The 18,892-nt window shown below is 47.7% G+C and overlaps 1 protein-coding gene and 1 long non-coding RNA gene across 6 annotated transcripts in view; one reads left to right on the forward strand and one right to left on the reverse strand.

Annotated features, from left to right (window-relative positions):
- Positions 1–7,285, reverse strand: part of LOC107502191 — a 114,146-nt gene extending 106,861 nt beyond the window's left edge. For all 4 annotated transcript variants that reach the window (XR_004953737.1, XR_004953738.1, XR_004953736.1 and 1 more), the window contains exon 1: positions 6,873–7,285. This is a non-coding gene — a long non-coding RNA (uncharacterized LOC107502191). The remainder of the gene's footprint in view (positions 1–6,872) is intronic.
- A 7,629-nt stretch (positions 7,286–14,914) lies between these two features.
- ONECUT2 (one cut homeobox 2) overlaps positions 14,915–18,892 on the forward strand; it is a 51,080-nt gene continuing 47,102 nt past the window's right edge. For both annotated transcript variants that reach the window (XR_004953740.1, XM_016129184.2), the window contains exon 1: positions 14,915–16,232. Coding sequence is in view for 1 of the 2 variants with exons in the window: in XM_016129184.2 (XP_015984670.2) it covers positions 14,996–16,232 (1,237 nt within the window). In the remaining variant the exon portion in view is untranslated. The remainder of the gene's footprint in view (positions 16,233–18,892) is intronic.

An 18,892-nucleotide genomic window follows, 5' to 3' on the forward strand; every position in this document is an offset into this window, starting at 1 on the left:
AAGTGATCTAAATCGTCAATGCAGTTCCTATCAAAATCTCAATGACTTTTTTTCTTTTACTGAAATAGAAAAAACAATCCTAAAATTCATTTAGAACCACAGAAGATTCTAAATGGCCAAAGCAATTTTGAACAAGATCTACAAAGTTGGAGGTAACACACTTCTTGATTTCAAAACATTATAAAGCTACATCTCTAGATGATCTATCTCAACCAGTCCTGTGGCTTTATATACCACTCACCTAAACTCCTGACTTATATCCAACTGCCTACCCAATATTACCTCTTGAATACCTAACAGACATCTATATTCAACGTGTCCAAACACATGATCTCCCTCCTTAACTTGTTCCTCTCCCAATCTTCCCCACCTTTGTTAAAGTTCCCTAATAATGGTATGACCATTTTAAAACATGGCTTCAAATTCTTTGATGCTCCAATGTCCCCTCCTCTTTGAATCTGGATGATCCTGTAAATAATTCTAGCCATAGAATATGGTAGAAGTGGCACTCTGTGAGTTCTGATGTTAGGCCATTAAAGGCTATGTAGCTCCTTCCTGGTTCTCTTGAAATGCTCACCTTCAGGGAGAACTCCTCTCAAAATCCAGCCATGACGCTGTGGGAAGACCAAGTCAATGAAGATAATAAAATGAGTATGGTTTTAGTTCACTATTTGGAGGGCTATTTGTAGTAAGAGACAGCTGGAACTGATAACAGCTTTATTCGACTATTCTGACCAAAAATTCTGAAGTCATCCTTGATCTCTTTCTTTTTCTCACATTCTATATCCAAACCCTCAACAAATTCTATCAGCTGTCCCTTCAAAATACTTCCAAAATCTGATCAATTCTCAATATCTCATCTACAAAATGAATCTTTTCTAGTCAAAGTTCTTGGCTGAAAACAAAAGAAACTGACTCAGGCTAACTTCTGCAGACAAATTTAGTGAAAGGAAATCAGATGGATCACAGGATAGACTAAAAGGGATGAGAATCTTGTCCAGAAAAATAGTCAGCAATCAACAAAGATTAAGCATGAGAAATCACAACCAAAGATTCAGCCTGGTTGATGAGCTGCCACTGCTGGACACACAATGCACCACCTTCACCAGCTTAAATTCCATTCTTTTGTTCTTTGGAGGCGTATCTCACTGACTGAGCTTAGTTGATGTTCCAGAGTTGTCAGAGGATGAGAAAAGTGACAGTTTGGGTTTTGAGGCTTTCATAGTAAGAAGTGGAGACGTGTCTCCCATAAAAACTCAGCACATTCTCTGAACACCAAAAGTGGCTACAAATTCCGAGTAGCCAAGTAAAAGTTGACATCTATGATAAGGGTCGGGTTAGAAGATACATTTTGTATGACAGACAACAGGTTTCAATATATATATTATGATAGAACGATAAGTAGATTCTGATTTTAAAGTCTTGTATTCAAGTCCTGTTCTACCACTTACTGGTTATGGGACCCTAACTTCCCTGAGATTCCATTTTTTTAATAGGAACGATAATATTTCTGCTTATCTTACAGATTGTTTTCAGGGTGAAATGAGTGTGTGAGCATATTGAGGTTACTATCCTCATCTCTTTCATCTTGTAAACATGGTTGCCTAGCTTAGGGCCAGCCAGCATGGAGTATGTAGGTGTTCCATGGATGTGTACAGAGTAATAGTCATAGAAAAGATTTATAAAATGAAAGTCATTAATTAACTGATCCTACTAAATTCTCCACCTAGGCTAGAAAAGTGTGATATTGTCACCGAGAGCCAGCCTTAAGTAATACCAAATATGTTTTAGAAGGAGATCCTTGACACTGAGAATTTTTGCCACAGATCCTTTCATAAAACATTTATGGAAATGGCAAAGCAACTTATCACTTCAGTATTTAGCATAAATTTGGCTCATAGAGCAAATTCTTTCTGTGACAAGTCTACAGCTCTTGAGAATCATTCCAGCAGAGGAAATAATGTAGTTTATTTGCTATACTTCTGAGCAATGGAGTCAAGATACTCTGAGAAAACAAGAACTGTCTAATTGTAGGATAACTAATAATAACAATCCCTTAACCAAATCCTTTGGAGATAGATGGTTTAGAATCGAGAGTTTTTCAGATATTGGGAAAGTTATTAATGGTAAAAATCATAACCCTCAACAGGATCTGGACAACCTACAATCAAATACAATAATATTTCTGAAGATGTACATATGTTCATTCTAAGTGGAATAAAGACTGAAATAGTCTCATTTTCAGTTCAGTTAAGGTTATTTAATATATGAGATCCAAAAAACTTTTGGTTTTCAGAGCTTTTTTAGATTTTAGAAATGCAGACAAGAAAAAAAATTGTGTTTTTCATAAATAAGGGGATAGTTTTAAAGTGCTTTGAGATAGTAAATGCTCTGTATACCTTTAAAGTTCTTACAAGCTCGAACATTTATATAATCTCTCCTAAAATCATCTATATAAAATCACTTTCACAGCATTTTTTTTAAATATGCAATTCAGAGAATTTTGAAGTTCAACCAGAGAGATCATCTATTTCAACCTGTTGCCTAATTCAGCTGATCCTTACTAAGAGCATCCGAGCCATACAGTCGCTGAGCCTTTGTAGAACTCTCCTCTGGATGAAGGAGTCACCCTTTCATGTGGCAACTGGGTGTACTCTTGGACAACTTTAATTATTAGACTCAAAGTCAGCTCCTCTGTCACTTTTACCCTTTGGTCCTAAGTCTGCCCTGGGGCACAGGAAAAACGACCCCCTCTGCCACGTGACAGCCAGGCAAATATTTGAAGTAGCAATCATGTACCATATCATTTGCTTCTTCTCTACACTAAACATTTGCTCTAACTCTTCCACATGAAGCATGGCTTTCTCTTCCCTCACATCCTGAGAACTCGTGCTAATCTATAACTTATCAATGTTTATATTAAAATAAGGTAGCTAGAGCTAGATAAATCTTCAGCCCAGAATACTGGAAACTGGTTACCTTCCATGTAAGCTATATAACATATTTCTATTGATGCAGCCTAAAATTACATTAGCTTTTTATACAGAATAATATTTTTGGATTGTTTTTCATTTATATAAGATTTATATCCCCATCTTTTCATGCATTGTTGTCACAATCTAGGAACCTTCCTTGATTTATATTTTTCAGCCTCAATGAAGGGATTTTATATTGTTCTTTGCTAAATTAAATCATGTTGGTTTTCATTCCAACATTCATATTTCATTTTGAACCTTGATTTAGCCTTTTCATATATTAGCTATGGCTGCTAGCTCTGTGTCATCTACAAATCTGACGAGCGGTCTTTCTAGCCTTCAGTAAGAACCTTAATAAAAATACTGGAAAAGATAAGATTCAGAGCTTTATGGCATATCACTAGAAACTTCCTTCTAGGATGGCATCCTCAAGTGCTTACTAAGTGCTTACTAACCACATACACAAATAACAATAACAAGCTTTAGATGATGTGCTGAATGAGCAATAAGAAGAACAAACACTACATGGAGAAGAAAATAACACATTCCAGAACCTCAGACCAGGCTCCTTACTTTAGTAATTAATTTCGAATACAAGTTTGGCTACAACAGGACCTTTAAAAAAGTGTCTTTCTTTCTTGAAATGTGCAAATACTGTATATGTACTAGGGTTGCAACATGAAATCCATTTCCTACTATGGTCTTACCCAGAAAGTTTACAAACACAATATTAAGGGATGAGTAGGATGTAAAGTGGCAGAGAGAAGGGGACAATAAGCCAAAGAAAAACTCCTACTCCGCTATGGATCGATAAACTCCTGTAACTCCTCCCCTTGCCTGTTTCATTCTCCCCACTCCATCTCAACCCCCACTACTATAAACAACCCAACATGCAGAAATCAATATTTTAAGTATATATATGTATTTTTAATGCCTGGTTTTCCAATAGATTAGTCACTTTTTAAGTGGGTCATACAGATAGCTCATTTATAAGGCAAGTGATCCTGATTTAATATGCCTTCATTTGATTGACACCCAATTTTTTTCAGAATACCAACAATACAAAATATTTGGAGTTGCTGCTATTTGCTTATATTGTGTAACAAACCTAATGTTAAACATGACCCTTGAAACTGTCCCCACATCTTCCCAGTCAGGACACTTTGATTATATAGTAAATATCACTATGGTTCCACTTTGAAGAAACAGGCTTTAAATAAGGATTTTTCCCTGTAATTATTTTACAGAAAATTTAAAATCCTCTCCAAAAGAAATATCTCAGTCAAAATTCTGTAGTAAATACACAGTAATGACATAACTCCAAAGCAACTCTGGTCTCACCAATCACATTAAATCATGACAGTTTCTCCATTCTCTGTTCTCTGTTCCTTCTGCCTTTCTTGATCTGAAAATTAGTTACAGATGAGAACCAAAATCTCAGAAAGTAATTTAAAACTTAAAGCAACAAATCCATTCCTTGAATCTGATCACTGGAATTATAAATAAAAGAAAATTAATTTTTTTAAAAGAGAATCCTGAAAGCTTTTGGAATATGAAGCCAATCATCCCAAATATATACGATCAGAAATAGCTTCATAAGGCTATATATCCCATAACTACTTGGATTCAAATTTAGGATATCTAAAAAAGAGCCCTTGGGAAATTAACCCAATAATCATAAAGACTCCATTTTTATTAAAGGGGATCCATATCGAACCAGACTTGGAATGGACCTTGGAAGACCATCTACAGGAGGAGGGAGGCTCAAACTCACACAGCTAGACAACAGCCGGGCTCTGCCTCCAGATCCAGAGCTTGTGTCCACCATACCCTTGACCTTGAGACTGAAGGTGGTAAACCAGATGCAGCACCTCCAAAATCTGTAATTTCTAATGAACATCCAACCTTACCCAAAAGAGAATAAGAGGGAAAGCAACTCTGGTCTCAGAGTTGCCCCTCCTCCTCACCTCTGGCAGCTAGGACCCTGGTATGTGCTATAGGAGAAGACACCTCCCCCTATCCCAACTTGGCAACATCAAAACACAGGAATAGCTTAGAAGTTAATCTTAGCGCCAGCAACAGAGACAACAGTGTCCACAGGGGCTTCCTAATCAGTCTATTGTATGGTGTGACCTTGACTCTGCTCCTGCTCCTATTCTTCCCATGGTCCCTGCTTGTATTCCAAGCTTGAATCTCTTGCATTCCAAATATTGCTTCTGTGAGCTTCCTGGTTTCTTCCCTGGAAGTTCTTTTCTACTTATGTTAAAGGCAACATCTCTTACTTGCAACCCAAAACTCTAATAGGCACCTATTATAAGAAATATTCAATAAATATTTCTTAAATGAACAAATAAATTAATGAATCAATTGATCATCATCATAATTTTCTCTATAACACTTCACAGTTTCCAAGGACTCTCCCATATTCTGATTATCGTACCTGGTTGCTGGCCCCATTTATGTTCCAATATTTGTTACAATATTTAACATAAGAGCTAGGGAATAAAATTAAAATATGAGCATAAAAGGAAATTAAAATTTTTCACAAAGGAAATTAGATATGCAAATAGCTTCAAAAAAGAAGTCTATAAATGGGAACTAAAACTTCAGATATAAGCTGACATTCACCAGGTGCACTGTGAATAGAAAGACTTCACTATCTGAGGCACTGAGGGAACAGCATCTGCAAAGGCAAAAAAAAAAAATGTTGCTTGACTCATGACTCATGACTATCTAACCTTTGATTTGTAAATGTTTAAAAATGCTTCCATTCACCCTACCTTTACTTTGCTGAAAGTGAAATCAACCATAATTGTTCCTTTCCTCCCCAAATCCCCTGCTTAAATTAATACTAAAAAAAGGGAAGAACAACACTAATTTGCATCCAAATATCATATTCTTGTAGCAGATGTATACAGAATACCATTTAAAAGACTTTCAGAAATCTTTCACAAGCCCAGATGGAAAATTTTTAAGGACCTTTATTACAAGCTATGTTTAAAACATTGTGTTTCAAAGCATGATGTTTCAGAACTGTCCTAAGAAATTTACTCTGGTTATAGTTTATGTTGATAAGGTAAAGACCATCACATAGAGCATCATATTTGGTTTATGAGAACACAAAGCCCCAAAGCCAGGTTTCTCTAGTCTAATGATACTTGGAAAACCATTACAAAATCTATCAAACCTTCTCAGTAAGCAAGACAGGAAAGGCCATTTTGTGTTCAGTGACCTATACTCAGCCCCACGGATTACTAAGCAGACAATGAGTTACCGGGGTCTCTTTTTGACTCTATATCTGATCTCCAGGGAGCCTGTGCTCAACTCTTTCCAGGATAAAGTCTGAAGAACACATTTCACCAACAAAGGAAGGCAGTAAATATTTAAAAGTAGTTCTAAGAAGAAAGAAAATGAAACATTTGGGGATGTGGAACTTTAAATCTGTTTTGTTGTTCTACTAGCCTGTAAATTACCTGTATAATCTGTGACTCCTATAAAACGGAGTATAAAAAATAATTTAAAATTATAATGGAAAGCCACATGGATTTAATACGACCAAAGAAGAGGACAAAAAATGTATACACCAAAGCACTACCCCTCTGGCTTCCAGTGCTTTTCGGATATAGAACCAAAAAAGAAGAAATAGCAGCAGCTTTTTGTACAGTATCAAATCCCTCCACATTTTTTGTGTCAATACAACCATAATGGCTTCTTTAGCGTGTATTCGCCACACAATTGTGTTAGCTCCTTGTTCTAAGGACGCATACACGTCCTTCCTCTGGACAAACATTCTCAGTTCCAGGGGCAAAGAGGAAAGAAGGGGAGCCCACTGCCCTCGGGGCTCCTCGATCCTGCCTAGAGGTCACCAGGAAGTGTGCTGCGGGGGCGGGAACTCACCATTGTCCACCGAATACGGCTCGCCCTGCCCACGAGGAGTGCGGCACGTGCGGGACGAGGGTGTCCTGGGGCCGGGTCGTCCGTCCTGCAGTGAAGGACGCAGGGCAGCGCGACCCTCCGAGCCTGTGACCTTCGCCCGCCGGCGGGGTGCGGTCCGCAGCCACAGTAAACCCAGAGGCCGGGGCGCGCGGGGACCGGAAGCGCCTGCTGTCAGCTTGTCCGTCTCCAGAACGGGGGCGCCGGGCCTAGGGGCCCCCTGGGGGCCGTCCCCTGAAAGCCCCACCTCAACAGCCTCCTGCCTCTCCAGTGCCCTTTCACCTCCTCCCCAGGAGACGAGAGCAGGCCCGAGGGGCGAGCCGGGCCCGTCTGCCCCACGCGCGCGCACTCGGCCCCCGACCCCGACCCCGCCGGGCCTAGTGCGAGGGGAGGAGCCTGACTCTCGGCGGCGGCGCCTGCCGCGTGCTCGGCTGCGGCCCGGGCCACGCGAGGTCGCCCGATCGAGGGCACCCGAGGGCCCGGCCCACTTCCGTCTCTTGCCCCGCGCCCCGCGGCCTCCCCACCCCCTCCCCGTTCCCGGAATCAATAGTGGCCGCTGATTTTTTCCCAATTGCAGCTGTCTAATTTATCAGGGAATAATTAAATCAGAAGCAGCCAGGCCGGCCAGAGCAGGGCCGGGTCCGGCGCTGGAGACCAGGGGTCCCACCACACCGGGGGCCCAGCTGGCAGCAAGGAGCGCAGGAGGGACGGGACTCGCCCTGCGCCCGGGCTAGGGCAGCGGCGCGAGGCCGGACGCCACCCGGGGTGGGAGAGCGAAGCGGAACTCAGGTGTAGGGGACAAGCGGGGGTAGCCGGGGCGGGAGGGAGGATGGGGGGGACGCGCTGGATGCTCCGCCGCGGCGCGGCTGCCGAGTCAGCAATTTCCCTCCATGTCGGCGCTTCTTCCACATCCATCCCCCCTGCCCCTCGGCGCCTGGCGTGGGGCTGCGCTTTCGGTTTCGTGCGGGCACTCGCCTCACGCTGACTTCGCGAAGGGAGAAGAAATCCACCCCCGGGAGGCGATTTGCCTTTGGAAGATGGAGAGGAGCCGAGAGAAGCGCCTAGAAACGGCATTGATTTAGACATCAATCCTGGCCGGCTCCCTCCGCCTCCCGACCGCGGGGCCGCGCAGCCCCCTCCCCGAGAAGTCGGTGGGCGCGGGCCCGGAGGCCGCGGACCCCGCGGGGCCGGGAGGGCAGGTCGAGCGCGGCACAGAGCCGCTCGCAGCCTCGCCCGCGGTCACCGGGTCCGCGGCCTCGACGCCAGGCGGCCGGCGCAAGCGGCGCTTCATCGAGGCCAACAGGTCTCCCTCCCAAGTCGGGAGGGCCGCCGGCACCGCTCGCCCACCCCGGCGGCGGGGCGCGCTCGCAGCCAAACCACCGGTGCCGGACCAGGCCCGGCTCCGGACTTGGTTCGAGTGGCCCTCAGGGACCTTGTCACACTCCTCAACAACCACGGCCCGCAGAGAAACCAAACGGCCGCCTCTCATCCTGCAGTTGGCCAGAGTTGCTTTTCCTTGCACGTTTGGAAGCGAAAAAATAAAAACCCTAAGAAGTGGCATCTAAGCGATTTTCTAAAGCTAAAATGCTCCTAAATAGTCTGAAGGTGTTCTATTACTTTTGATCGTGTTACCTTGAAAGATCAGCTCAGACTCCCTTGCTTATTTAATGTTTGGGAGCTGATACGGAGGAATCTAAAAACTATATCGTGATTTAAAAAAAAAAAAAAGAAGAAGTGGTCTGATTCTCATAAATATTTTAAACCCCTCGGCTGGATTTCTTAGTTTCAAATAGAAATATTATCTTTTGAAATCAGAAACAATATTTCTCAAGTTTAAAATCTGGCCAACTCTTTTTTTAAATACTCTATTTTTTTTTTAATTCCATGGTAGGAAGACCATTGAAATTATACAGAAAGACTGTATTAATGCCTAAACAACATTGAGTCCTCAAACAAAAATGGTTATGTTCAGAACAAATAAATGATCGTTTTCAGAAAGTAATAAATAAAAAACGACTTCCGTGGTTTGAGTCTCGGAGCAACTGGAAAACAGCTCTACTTTCAGAGTTCAATTTGTCCTTTTTACTGCAACTTTTGCCTTCTCTTTGAAAGGACAACAAAAAGATTTCACACACAACTTCACCTGAACAAAAGGACCTCACGCCAGTTTCTTTGCGGAGTGACAAGCGGATAAGAGGAAAACTTTATTTTAAGCATACTTGCATAGTACTTTTGGAAATTCGCTGTAAAAAAATAAAAGCGCGACTGCAGACCCACACCGTTTAAAACACAGGGTACAAGGCTTTAGGGGAGAGAAGTCATGGGACAGGAGCTAAAAATCATGACGAGAAATTTCGTCGTCGTTCTCGGACTAATAAGCTACTTTTTAAAAGCGCCACGATATTTTAGAGAAAAGGCTGTTCTTGCCAGAGCTTTGCTGCTGGCTCTCTGCCCCCACCCAGAAGAAGCCCTTGTCTTTGGAGGTTCGAATCCCCAAATTCCTCTTCACTTTTTTGAATTTCATTTTCCCGGAACAAGTCAACTTGTGTCTCCCACCTGCTTCCACGGTGATAGCAGCTGCGAAAACAGAACCAGAAGAGGAGCCCCAGACAAGGTTCTGTGGTGGGCCCCGAATTCAGGGCTGCAGTCCAGACACCCAGCCTCGGCGACAGTTACCTCTTGTCCCAATCAGGGGCCTGGGCACTCACTTCCTCCCAAACTCCTCCCTCAAAGGGACCCGGGAACCCAGAGAAGACAGAGGGGAGAAAGACAGAGACGTGTGTGTGCTTGCATACGTGTGTGTCCCTGAGGACACAAAACCGAAACGGTCCCCTATCTCCGGGAGTGGAGGAGGGGGCGATCTAGGTCGGCTGACTAGTCCCTCCCTGGCTTTCTTTAAAACTGAGCAGGTGGACTCGCCAGCAGCTTAACTCTGTGGTGCTCAGTGTTGGAGCTGCCGTTGCCTTTCCAGACTCGCCGCCACAGGAGCAGGTGCTTGCGCAATTTGGGGTGAGGTCTCCTCCTCCCCGCAACCCGCCCACCCTCTACTGAGGCTCTAGTGGCTTTGGCCCCGGTCCAGCCACTCTGTGAGGGTCGCCCGCACCCCTACTGCTCACTTTCGAAGCCAGACACTGGGCTTAGGGCTCCAAGAGAACACTCCCCCGGCGGGCAGGGTTCCCCGTACCTTCATTTTTCTTTTCCTCAGAGGCTAGCTGAGGGTAGAAAGAACACAAACTCCAACTCTACCCACTATTCCGGTGCAAAAGTGTCTTCTGTCAATCAGAAAGTTAAGGGCAGTCAGTTCCCTGCCAGCTCTGCCAACTAACCTAGAATTTTCGATTTTAACAACCTCCACTTGGAGGATGAAAATGACCGTTTTGGCCTCAACACCTCGAAAACTTTTTTTTTTTTTTTTTTAACTTTCCGAGATTCAACTGGAATCTGAAAACTGTGAGTGAACTTCTGAGCTGAAGAGGCTGAATGGAGTTAGGAGGGCCGTGCTTAGGTTTTAGTTTTCTTCTCCTGTGCTCAAGCAGCCCAAGTTTTCAGGCTGAATAAAAATGAACCGAATGGAGATATCAAATGGAAGCACAATTCCGAAGGCTGCTTTCCCACCGCAGGCACCCACCATCTATCTGCAGTGTGATCACAGAGACTTGTGGTGTCTTCATCACCAGGGGCTCCGAGAAAAGGGGGAGAAAATGCTGCACCGTTAAAAGAAGCCTTTTATTATCACTTATTCATGTACAGCGACATAAGAATTTCCCCCTCCTCTTCAAATTCCCCCACAATATTAAAACAGCATTTGTTGTCCGATTCATACAAACGCTTGAGGCCTTTCTGGAAAACCATTACCATTCAATGGCTAGAAAATTGCTATTCTTCCCTTTTTTTTTTTTCAAAAAGGGGGGGGCAGGCACAGCAGCAGCTACAACGGACAACAAAAACTTTCTCCCACATAATCCTTGCTCACGAAATGACAAAGAAATGATATTGACTTACCCCTGAACGGATGATGCGTTTGATAAGGGGGGGGACTTTTTTGAAGATTTCTGTTCGGGAGCTGCACAGACAGCTGCAATTCATAGGCGACGCTGATTGCCAGAAACGCTATAGATTGGCATGGGGTCTGCAGCTCACAGATCCTGATCAATACCCCTACACTCACACGCCAGATGGTTTGGGGAAGGACAAAAATAAAATAGTTCAAATCAACCCACCATTATGTCTTTTTGTATTGCTCTGATAAACCCAGTTGTAGCACAACTGTGTTCTGCCCAACACAAAACCTTCCTCAGTATTTTGAGCATTTGGGTGGAAAAAAGCAGCCCTCCTCTTCCTGGGCTTTGGGCTGTGGTTATCGTTGTTTGGTAAAAACAAAGCTGTTGGGCCCCTTATCCAGAGTGAGTTTACCCGTGGTCTGTTTATTTTGTGTGTGTGTGAATAATTTATAGGGTCTCTGTTTTAATTGAATGTCCATCTCTCCCTCTCAGAGTCTAAAAAACAATTTAATGTAAAAATACATATGAAAAGCTCTGACAGTAAAAATTTCCAGTCTTTTTCTACAGTTCCTAACTCAAGTTTGGATTATTTTTTTATTGTAAGTACAGTAACTTACATTTGTCATCAAAGCTGTATTGTATTTACATGCTTCTTTTGATCCATTTAAGTGCCTGACCTTGGAAAAAAATCAAACCTGTGGATGTGGCACGCTAAGAAATGGATATTCTGCTCCTGATATTAATGGCTGGTGCAACTGTTTGTCCAAATTCTGACAGCCATGAACTAGCACTGTCGCTACCACATTTCTATATGGTCTCCTTGTGCATCAAATGCTGAGGAGTGTAACTTCAAATTAAAAGAAAAAATTCTGAGTTACAGAACTCATGAAGGTTAGAGTATGTGTGCTGAATAAGGCACAGTTAGAAAGCAACTCTTCATTTTAATTTAAAAAACTATAGAGAAAGAAACATCAAAGAGATTTCAAAACATTTCAAAATCTTATTAATACCGACATTCTTAAAATTATCTTAAAGTAGAAAATAAATATTTTTCCTTTGTAGAAAGAGAAAGAACATGCAAAACTAATTCAGTAAAAATTGGGATGCTGACTAAAAGAGCACATTAATTTTCCTTTTACGTGGGTTTTGGGTTGAAATATAAAACCTTAAACCACTACTAAAAAAACCGTGAAAAATCTGCTTTAATCTAGCCCAATAAAATTATACACAAAGAAACCAATACTATTTCATGATTTCCCTGAGATCGCGAATATTGATCGAGGGAAGGGGGAGGGATGGTAGGAGAGAGGGAAGAGGGAGGGAGGGAGGAGGAAGGAAGGGAGGGAGCTAGGCAGCGAGAATATGCAACTCACCTTTCAACTGCCAGCACGTGACCGCTCCCAGGCACACCGAAATGCAATTCCCAGGAGCGGATTTATCTTAGTAGCATGGTAAATGAGTTTATCATTTTGAAGAATTATTATTTAAATGGAAATTTGTATATTTACGTTTCTGTATAAAACAATGCCTATCCATGTCCCAGCCTGGGGGCACAAGATACTCCCTGAGCAAGTGTGGAGGAGGGTGCATTCAGCACTGAGGCACACCAGATGGATTCTCCCCAGCTCTGCTCCTCTGCTGCCCTATTTCAGTCTGAGCACTCCTGTACCAACAGGAGTTTGCACTCTGGTAAACTTTTGTTCAATTTGGGTTGTGTTTCAAAATTAAGTGTTTCAAATGATTCCGTGTTTAGCCATTATATATAAGGTGAGGATTGGAAAGAGAGGACAGCAGGAGAGGGTGAGGGGGAGAGGAAAAGCAGAGAAACAAAACTGAGTTATTTTGCCTGTCTAGTGTCATAAGGTAAAGATGTGATATGTTTAGCAATGCGGAGGATCATCCACTTTCTTACTCAGGCTTTGATATCACAGAGAAGCAGCTATTTGAAAGAATAATTGGCAAGGTATTGTCCAGAGCTCAATAGTTGACCTATGAATAACGTCCCTGTACATTTTATGTGGCAGGATGATGTTGGAGGAGTGGGTTTTGGGGGTTCTTTAGCTAGAAGAGAGGAGGGGATCGGTAAAAGGTCACCGAGACGCAGAACTGTTTTCCAAACCGTTCTCCAGGCCAGGAAGGCACATACGATATTCCAGGCTATGTCCTTGTTTTCTTATCAAGTTTTCTCTAACAGCTGGAAGTGGTTGGAGGGGCTGTCTTAAGGAGACCCCCTGCTCTTCTTTTGACAGCTGATCAAAAGAAAATAGGTCACGCTTCTCAAACTTATGTCCACCCTGTCCTTAATTACTGTCTCTTTAAACAAAGGCAACATCTGCGCAACCTCAGCTAGCTTGAATCTTCGGAGGCAAACCGAGCACAACCTGCTTTGGAAGAATCTGTTACTTTGAAGGTTTTCAACGTCAGGTGGCTCTCGGTCTTAAGCCTACTTCTCCACCCCTGCCCGGGCTATAGAAATCTTCACTTCCCCCCTTACCCGCTCCATTCCCAGTCCCCCACCCGGGGTTACTAAACAACGGAAATTCTAGGTAAAAGGTGTACTTTTTAAAGCTGCAGGCTTGCGAGAGTTCTAGAACTCGCCGGGGCTCTGCTCGTCTCAGAAACAAGGTTCGGATATACAGATTTCGGCCAAGGCTACTGGTATCCACCCACCGCTGTAACCTGGGGCGTTCCTCCCTAGAGTTTCGAGAGAAGCAGGCGCGCGCGCCCGCGAGCGCGCGCGCGTGTATGTGTGTGTGTGTGTGTGTGTGTGTGTGTGTGTGTGTGTGTGTGTGTAACCGCGGGTGTACTCCCAGACAATTTACATACTCCCTTCCCCCATGAGAAGTTTGCTCACCGTAAGCATCGGCAAAAATCCTCCCGCAACCCCTCCACCCAAACCACCACCGTGCCACTTCTTTCCGAGTCTCTCTAATGGTTTGGTCGCCTTGAAACCGCAGCTTCTAGAGTTCTAGTTTTGTTTTGCAATCTACCAGGGCCCTTCTGAAGCCTCATAACTGGGAGATTCATGGTTTCGCCGGGTAATTAAATGATGTTATTGTATTAACTTTGCATGCATTACCGCGGCCCGCGCCGCCTGTGGGCTTGCGTCCATCGGCCGCCGCTCGCAGGAGGCGAGGGCGCTGGAGTTCCTTTCGCCGGGTACATTACGCACGCCCGGGTCTCGGGAATTTACGCTGCATTAGAACACATTAGCTCCTGCATTTCAAAAGATTAAACTGCTGGGTCCCAGCTAGGGACGCTTGGGAGGTGGCTTACTGGGGGACGTATGCTTGTTTTTACACCGGCTTGTAGCGGAGTCTTTTCCTCCCCGCTTCCTGGCCTCGAGAAAAGCTTTGAGGTGAAGCGAAGAGAACTGAAGCGATGTCCTTTTCCCCAGATTTCTGCTGCTCAGGAAGGACACGGCGCAGCATCTTTAACATAATTTCTGTTCCTCACTCGTACTCGACTCTCTCATCTCACCCCACTACCCCTTCTTCCCTCTTCCTCCCTCCTTCTCCTTGACGTTTGATTCCAGTGCCATAGGAGGAAAAAAAAGACACAGAGCCGTCAGCCAAACATGAAACGCGCATCCCCGCCCCCTCCCAAGCCATTGGCAGTTGTGCTCTGGAGGCCCGCCCCCCAAGCCAGTCGCGGCCTCGGAGTGGCTGTTCCAGGCGCTCATCGGGCGCTGCCCCGCCCCGAGGCCGGGAGGGTAGGTTGGCTGCCCCGGCCAGAAGCAGAGCCCTTCTGGACAGCTCCCGCTCACCCAAACAGAAGACGTCGGCGCCGGAGCGGGTTGGGACATGGCGAGGCAGCGCGCCGGCCAGAGCGGCGGGGCTCGGTGATTCCCTCCCTCCCTCCCGCCCCCTCTCCTCTCCCGCACGCACGCCCTGTCCGCCCCCACCCCGCCCCCACCCCGGGCGCGCCCGCAGCCCGGGGCGCACACCCGCACGCACGCTCCCCCTCCACACACTCACGCACTCACGCGCCCTCCCCTGCTCCCGCGTCCCAGCTCCGCCACGCGCGCCTTGCCAGCCCGTCGGCCGCCCCCGCCGCCCCCGCCACCCCCGTGCCCCGATGGACTGAATGAAGGCTGCCTACACCGCCTATCGATGCCTCACCAAAGAACTAGAAGGCTGCGCCATGAACCCGGAGCTGACAATGGAAAGTCTGGGCACTTTGCACGGGCCGGCCGGCGGCGGCAGCGGTGGGGGCGGCGGCGGGGGCGGCGGGGGCGGCGGCGGGGGCCCCGGCCATGAGCAGGAGCTGCTGGCCAGCCCCAGCCCCCACCACGCGGGCCGCGGCGCTGCTGGCTCGCTGCGGGGCCCGCCGCCGCCGCCGCCGCCTCCGGCAGCGCACCAGGAGCTGGGCACGGCGGCGGCGGCAGCGGCGGCGGCGTCGCGTTCGGCCATGGTCACTAGCATGGCCTCGATCCTGGACGGCAGCGACTACCGGCCCGAGCTCTCCATCCCGCTCCATCACGCCATGAGCATGTCCTGCGACTCGTCCCCGCCCGGCATGGGCATGAGCAACACCTATACCACGCTGACACCTCTCCAACCTCTGCCGCCCATCTCTACCGTGTCGGACAAGTTCCACCACCCGCACCCCCACCACCATCCGCACCACCACCACCACCACCACCACCAGCGCTTGTCGGGCAACGTCAGCGGCAGCTTCACCCTCATGCGCGACGAGCGCGGGCTCCCGGCCATGAACAACCTCTACAGCCCCTACAAGGAGATGCCGGGCATGAGCCAGAGCCTGTCCCCGCTGGCCGCCACGCCGCTGGGCAACGGGCTGGGTGGCCTCCACAACGCTCAGCAGAGCCTGCCCAACTACGGGCCGCCGGGCCACGACAAAATGCTCAGCCCCAACTTCGACGCGCACCACACTGCCATGCTGACCCGCGGTGAGCAGCACCTGTCCCGCGGCCTGGGCACCCCGCCCGCGGCCATGATGTCGCACCTCAACGGCCTGCACCACCCAGGCCACACTCAGTCCCACGGGCCGGTGCTGGCGCCCAGCCGCGAGCGGCCCCCCTCGTCCTCGTCGGGCTCGCAGGTGGCCACATCCGGCCAGCTGGAGGAGATCAACACCAAAGAAGTGGCCCAGCGCATCACCGCCGAGCTGAAGCGCTACAGCATCCCGCAGGCGATTTTCGCGCAGAGGGTGCTGTGCCGGTCTCAGGGGACTCTCTCCGACCTGCTCCGGAACCCAAAACCGTGGAGTAAACTCAAATCTGGCAGGGAGACCTTCCGCAGGATGTGGAAGTGGCTGCAGGAGCCCGAGTTCCAGCGCATGTCCGCCTTACGCTTGGCAGGTAAGCCCGGAGGGTCGCCCGGGGCCGGGCTGGGAAGAGGTTTCCGGGCCTCTTGGGGCTCCGCGGCAGTGCGCCTAGCACTTCTCTAGGTTCCTCCTGCTTTCTTCCCACTTCCTATTTCTTCTCGACTTTATTTCTTCTTTTATTTCCTTTCCGCCCTCTTCCTTACTTCATTTTTCTTTTTTCTTCTCTTGTCTGCTAGCTTTCATTGACTGACACCCTTCCCCCAAACACATACGTTTCATTACCCCTCCCCTCAACGTGCCAACTTTGCCCTCTCTTTTGGAGGCGGGATGGGGGTGCCGCGGCTAGGAGGCCTCTCTTTCCAGGACTCACAGAGACCAGGAATTGCCCTTCCTTATTCAAAACCATGTGCACTTGAACTCTTGTTTAGACAATACATTTCGGTTTTCCAGAACTGCCTGGTCTCACTAAATGAAGGCAGCCCAGGGGCTTTGCTCTTCGTAAAGGAAAAATCTCTCTGTTTTCCTACCCACCATATTAGGCAAACTTATTTGATCGTTGGCAGGAGTCACAGACTTGGCCGCGCGCGGAACGGGTGGCCAGACTGTAACCGCGCTTCCTTCCCGAGCGCTTCCTTCCCGAGCCCTTGGTGTTGGCGTGGGGACTTTCTGACCTAAAGAGCCGGCTTGGGCCAGCTTCCGTATCACTGCCCGCAGCTAGGGGAGGGTGCAAGGACGAAGGTTGGGATTGCCACATTCACCTCTGGGAGGACAGGGGAAGAGAAACTAAGAATGAAGAGCGCCGTTCCTCACTCGCCAGCCAACCTTGTCCCGGTCTTAGCGTTTGCTGTAATTTCCCGAGGTTTGGCTGGGCTCAGAGTGAAGCTAGGAGCCTGCGAGAAGAGGAGCTGAGAAATTAAGATGCAGGTTAGTTAATGCATCTTGGCCGCGGGCTACAGGCTCCGCCTTTGCATTAAGCAGACGCCGATTGTATGCGTAGCGCGGCGGCTGGGAGGGCCGGCGACCGGCGGGAGGGGATGAATTGACGAGCTGGTTACATTGTTCTGGAGCCGGCTGGGCTCTTTGTGCCTCCTCTAGCGGCCGAGCTGCGAGGTACAGCCCTCTATTGTTCTATGAGCCCGGACACCTCCAGAGTGGGCGGTGGGAGCGGTAGAGAAAAACGCGGCAGTGGCTGCGACTGGCACGCAGTTGCGCGCTTTTGTGCGCACCGACCTAGCGCCGTGCGCGTGGCAATTTCGCTGCCCCCAGGATAGAGCCGCGGACCCAGAGGGGTAAAGTGTCCAGGTACTCCATTAGGATGGACACACACTACCCTACTGCAAACCCAGATGAGCACTTCTCTCGGACTGGGGCGATCTCTCGGGATCGGCGGGACATCTTGGGGACAAGTCATGATGGCAGTGGTTTACATCGGTGCGGACAGGGGGACGCGTGCGGTTCCGAGCCAGCTGCACACAACATGCTTCCGGAGCAGAGAGCTCAGGCTTCCTCTCCCGCGCCCCGGGGCTTTCCTCGCTCCGCTGAGCATGGCTTATGTGGTGCACACTACGACCTCCGGTCGAGGTTGCTGGGTGTGACAGACAGCGTGTTCACCATGGCTAGGGGAGGGCGCGTTTCGGTTCTGACCACCTCAGCCTTTGCCGGCTGTTGGAGAATTCCTACCTCCAATTGCCCTGCAGTGTTGACCTGAGAAGGTAAAGAAAACTAGCTTTTCCCCCAAAGAGAGTCTCAAAATTAGTGAACTCTAAGTACTTTTTGCTTAGATTTAAAAATCGACTTTATCTTTCTCCTTTAGCTGACTCTTCTACCTTTTTCTCTGATTAGCTCTTGGTTCCTACCAAAGGTTAACCAATGAATAGAGCAGAGGTGAGAAATAGACGAGGAGTAGGAACTATTCCTAATAGTGCTCTATACCTTTTGGTCTTAGTCCTCCTCTCTCCTCAAGTCCCTCTGGGGCAGCTCTAGCACGTGGCAGCTTCCTGGGCGCTGGTGGCCAGAGGAACTTGGCAGCTGGTCTTTTGGGGGGTACAGTTAAAGGCTGGATGACAGCTATTCTACTCCAGCCCATCTCAGAGCGCTGCCGCCCCCTCACGCCTGTCCAGCAAAGGACAGAGCTTTTTTTTTTTTTTTGTAAGTGCTTTCCTGTCTCTATATGTGAAAGTGATGCTAGCGCATCTCAGCTTTTACAACCACCCCAAGCATTGCTGGGATGAGGAGTTGTGTGGCATCCCAGGGGGTTCCCCAATCCCACCACCCACGGGGCGGGGGAGGGGGAAGCCCAGGAAGACTCGGGCGGGCCACTGATACAGGGGGCTTTTCGAAGATGAGCTCTGAAACCTCCTCCTGGAGAGACTGAAAGCCTCTTTCAGAGAGTGGGGAATTCCTGATGAGGACCTCAGTTTGCTTGAGCATTCAAATGTGCGTGTTTTATTACCCCAAGTTGAAAAGGGACAAGAGCTTTAGCCTTTTTATCTGGCCATTTTATCAGCAACTACAAGTGTGTTGAGTGGTTATTATTACATGGAAGGCCTTTCAGTTTGGGGTCAGTAGATCAGTCTCTTCAGACATGACACAGAAGCTGAGGCTGGTAAGTAGGTATTATGTGCTCAGGAGCGCTAGGGGACAGGAGCAAATGGAGAAGAAAAGCGGAGGCCTTCTCTGGCAGGAGTATCGATT

The sequence above is a fragment of the Rousettus aegyptiacus genome, unplaced genomic scaffold (genome assembly GCF_014176215.1).
Source record: "Rousettus aegyptiacus isolate mRouAeg1 unplaced genomic scaffold, mRouAeg1.p scaffold_m13_p_12, whole genome shotgun sequence".
Taxonomy (NCBI): Eukaryota; Metazoa; Chordata; class Mammalia; order Chiroptera; family Pteropodidae; genus Rousettus; species Rousettus aegyptiacus.